At 38.5% G+C, this 1,859-nt stretch overlaps 1 protein-coding gene across 1 annotated transcript; it reads left to right on the top strand.

Moving 5' to 3' along the window:
• Positions 1-10: 10 nt before the first annotated feature.
• LOC106778486 (acyl-CoA--sterol O-acyltransferase 1-like) lies at positions 11-624 on the top strand (the record flags this gene model as incomplete). The annotated part of the gene is made up of 1 exon (XM_014666456.2): positions 11-624. A coding segment is annotated over one exon (594 nt), but the record flags the coding sequence as incomplete, so codon positions are not given.
• Positions 625-1,859: the final 1,235 nt, after the last annotated feature.

The following is a 1,859-nucleotide window of genomic DNA, read 5'->3' as shown; positions in this document are numbered from 1 at the left end:
GGAGTTAATTTTCAGCACCATCTCCACCACCACTCGGAAACTCCTCGGCGTTCACCTGGAACCGCAGTTCGACAAGCCCTACCTCTGCACTTCGCCGCAAGACTTCTGGGGAAAGCGCTGGAACATCATGGTCAGCCGTGTCCTGAAACCTACCGTATACGAACCCCTCGTCACGCTCGCCAGCCCTCTCACTAGCAGAAGGTGGGCCCCACTCCCCGCCATTGTCGCTACTTTCGCCGTGTCCGGTCTCATGCACGAGCTGGTCTTTTACTACATCAAGCGTGAGACGCGCACGTGGGAGGCCTGGGAGCCCTCCTGGGACGCCACGTGCTTCTTTCTCCTTCACGGACTGTGCGTGGCTGCGGAGGTTGCACTCAAAAAGAGTCTCAAAGGGAAGAAGTGGCAGTTCCCGAGGGTGGTGTCGGGGCTGCTGTCGTTTCTGTTTGTGCTTTACACAGCCATTCTGCTGTTTCTACCCGCGCTGGTGCGGTGTCATGTTTACGACAAATCCACCAGAGAGTTGACCGCGTTGACCCATTTTGTGAAGGATGTGTACAGTGTTTCCAGACTCTACCATTTCGCTAACGTCACCACCAACACATGAAACCAATTATACTGTTTGGAAACTTCACGTATAAATAAATTAAAGGTTTAATTATCTTTTTAATCTCAATTATGAGTTGAATTTTCTTTTTATTAACGTTTTTAAAAGTGATTTAATTTGTTTATCAAGTTATTCGTTTTATTTTTAATAGGTCCGTTCCGCTAAATTCATAGTAAAAGTGTTAACTTTTTTATAAATCTCCTCTTTCTCTCTCACACAATTACAACATGATAATAAGTTCATACACTTTTTTCTCTCACTTTCTCTTTACAAATCTCTCATTTTCTAAGTCAAACTCTCTTCTTCTTTTTTTCTTCAAGACCCAACAAATAAAATAGTATCTTTTTCTTTCTGTTTCTCTATAATGCTTCTTACTTTTTTTTGACTAAAAAAATAAGATAACGGTAAACATGTAATATACCCTTTTTAGCCATGTTCTTGCAGCATATGCTAGTTTTCTCTGGAAAGTTGAAGATTTTGACGATGAAGATGGAAAACATGAAATTCAGGTGTTTTTGCCTTTTCTGATCTTTTCATTTCTTAGGGGTCATTTCTTTTTCTGGATGACACATTAATTATTTAATACTCACGATTTATATTTAAGCGCAGAGTGACATGGAAAATTAAAAGATCGAACTTTTGAAGCCCCCCAAAGAAACAAGTCATCCAATCAGATAAGTCTCAGTTCATTCAAGTAGACAGGAGACTGATGCAGCACAAATTACAGCAGCTAATTGTGGTGAAGAAAGTAATTTTGAAGATTATTTTCAGAAGATAGATTGATGAAAATCCAAACAATCCTTTATTTCTGAAAAAGTATGCTCAGTTTCTGTTGCAGGTAAGGTTTTTCATTTTATTTTAATGTTCAGAGTCAAACAAATCTTTTAGGAAATACGTTGGGCATATGATTAAACACCAACAGATACTTCTTTGTCCAATTTTCTTTTTCAATGTAGCAACACATGCAAGCTTCATAAGCTGTCATAATATTTTGAATGAAGAAAATATTCTTACCATTATTCTTTGTTCTCTTTTGTTCTAAAACATTTTTTTTTTGGTTTTGCTGTGACGAAATCAGTACACAAAATATTCATTTATGGCTTTAAACAACAACCAACCTCTTACAAATTGAGGCACAAACTATGATTAGTTAGATGAATCTCTCTCTCCATTTATAGTTTTTAACAAGCTCGAGGCTTTGCACTATAGCCCCTTCATATAGCTCAGAATTAAGCATGTCTGATCACTATTCATC

This window comes from Vigna radiata, unplaced genomic scaffold (assembly GCF_000741045.1).
Source record: "Vigna radiata var. radiata cultivar VC1973A unplaced genomic scaffold, Vradiata_ver6 scaffold_1059, whole genome shotgun sequence".
Taxonomy (NCBI): domain Eukaryota; kingdom Viridiplantae; phylum Streptophyta; class Magnoliopsida; order Fabales; family Fabaceae; genus Vigna; species Vigna radiata.
The sequence above is the reverse complement of the archived record's forward strand: the minus strand, read 5'-3'. Positions and strand labels throughout refer to the sequence as shown.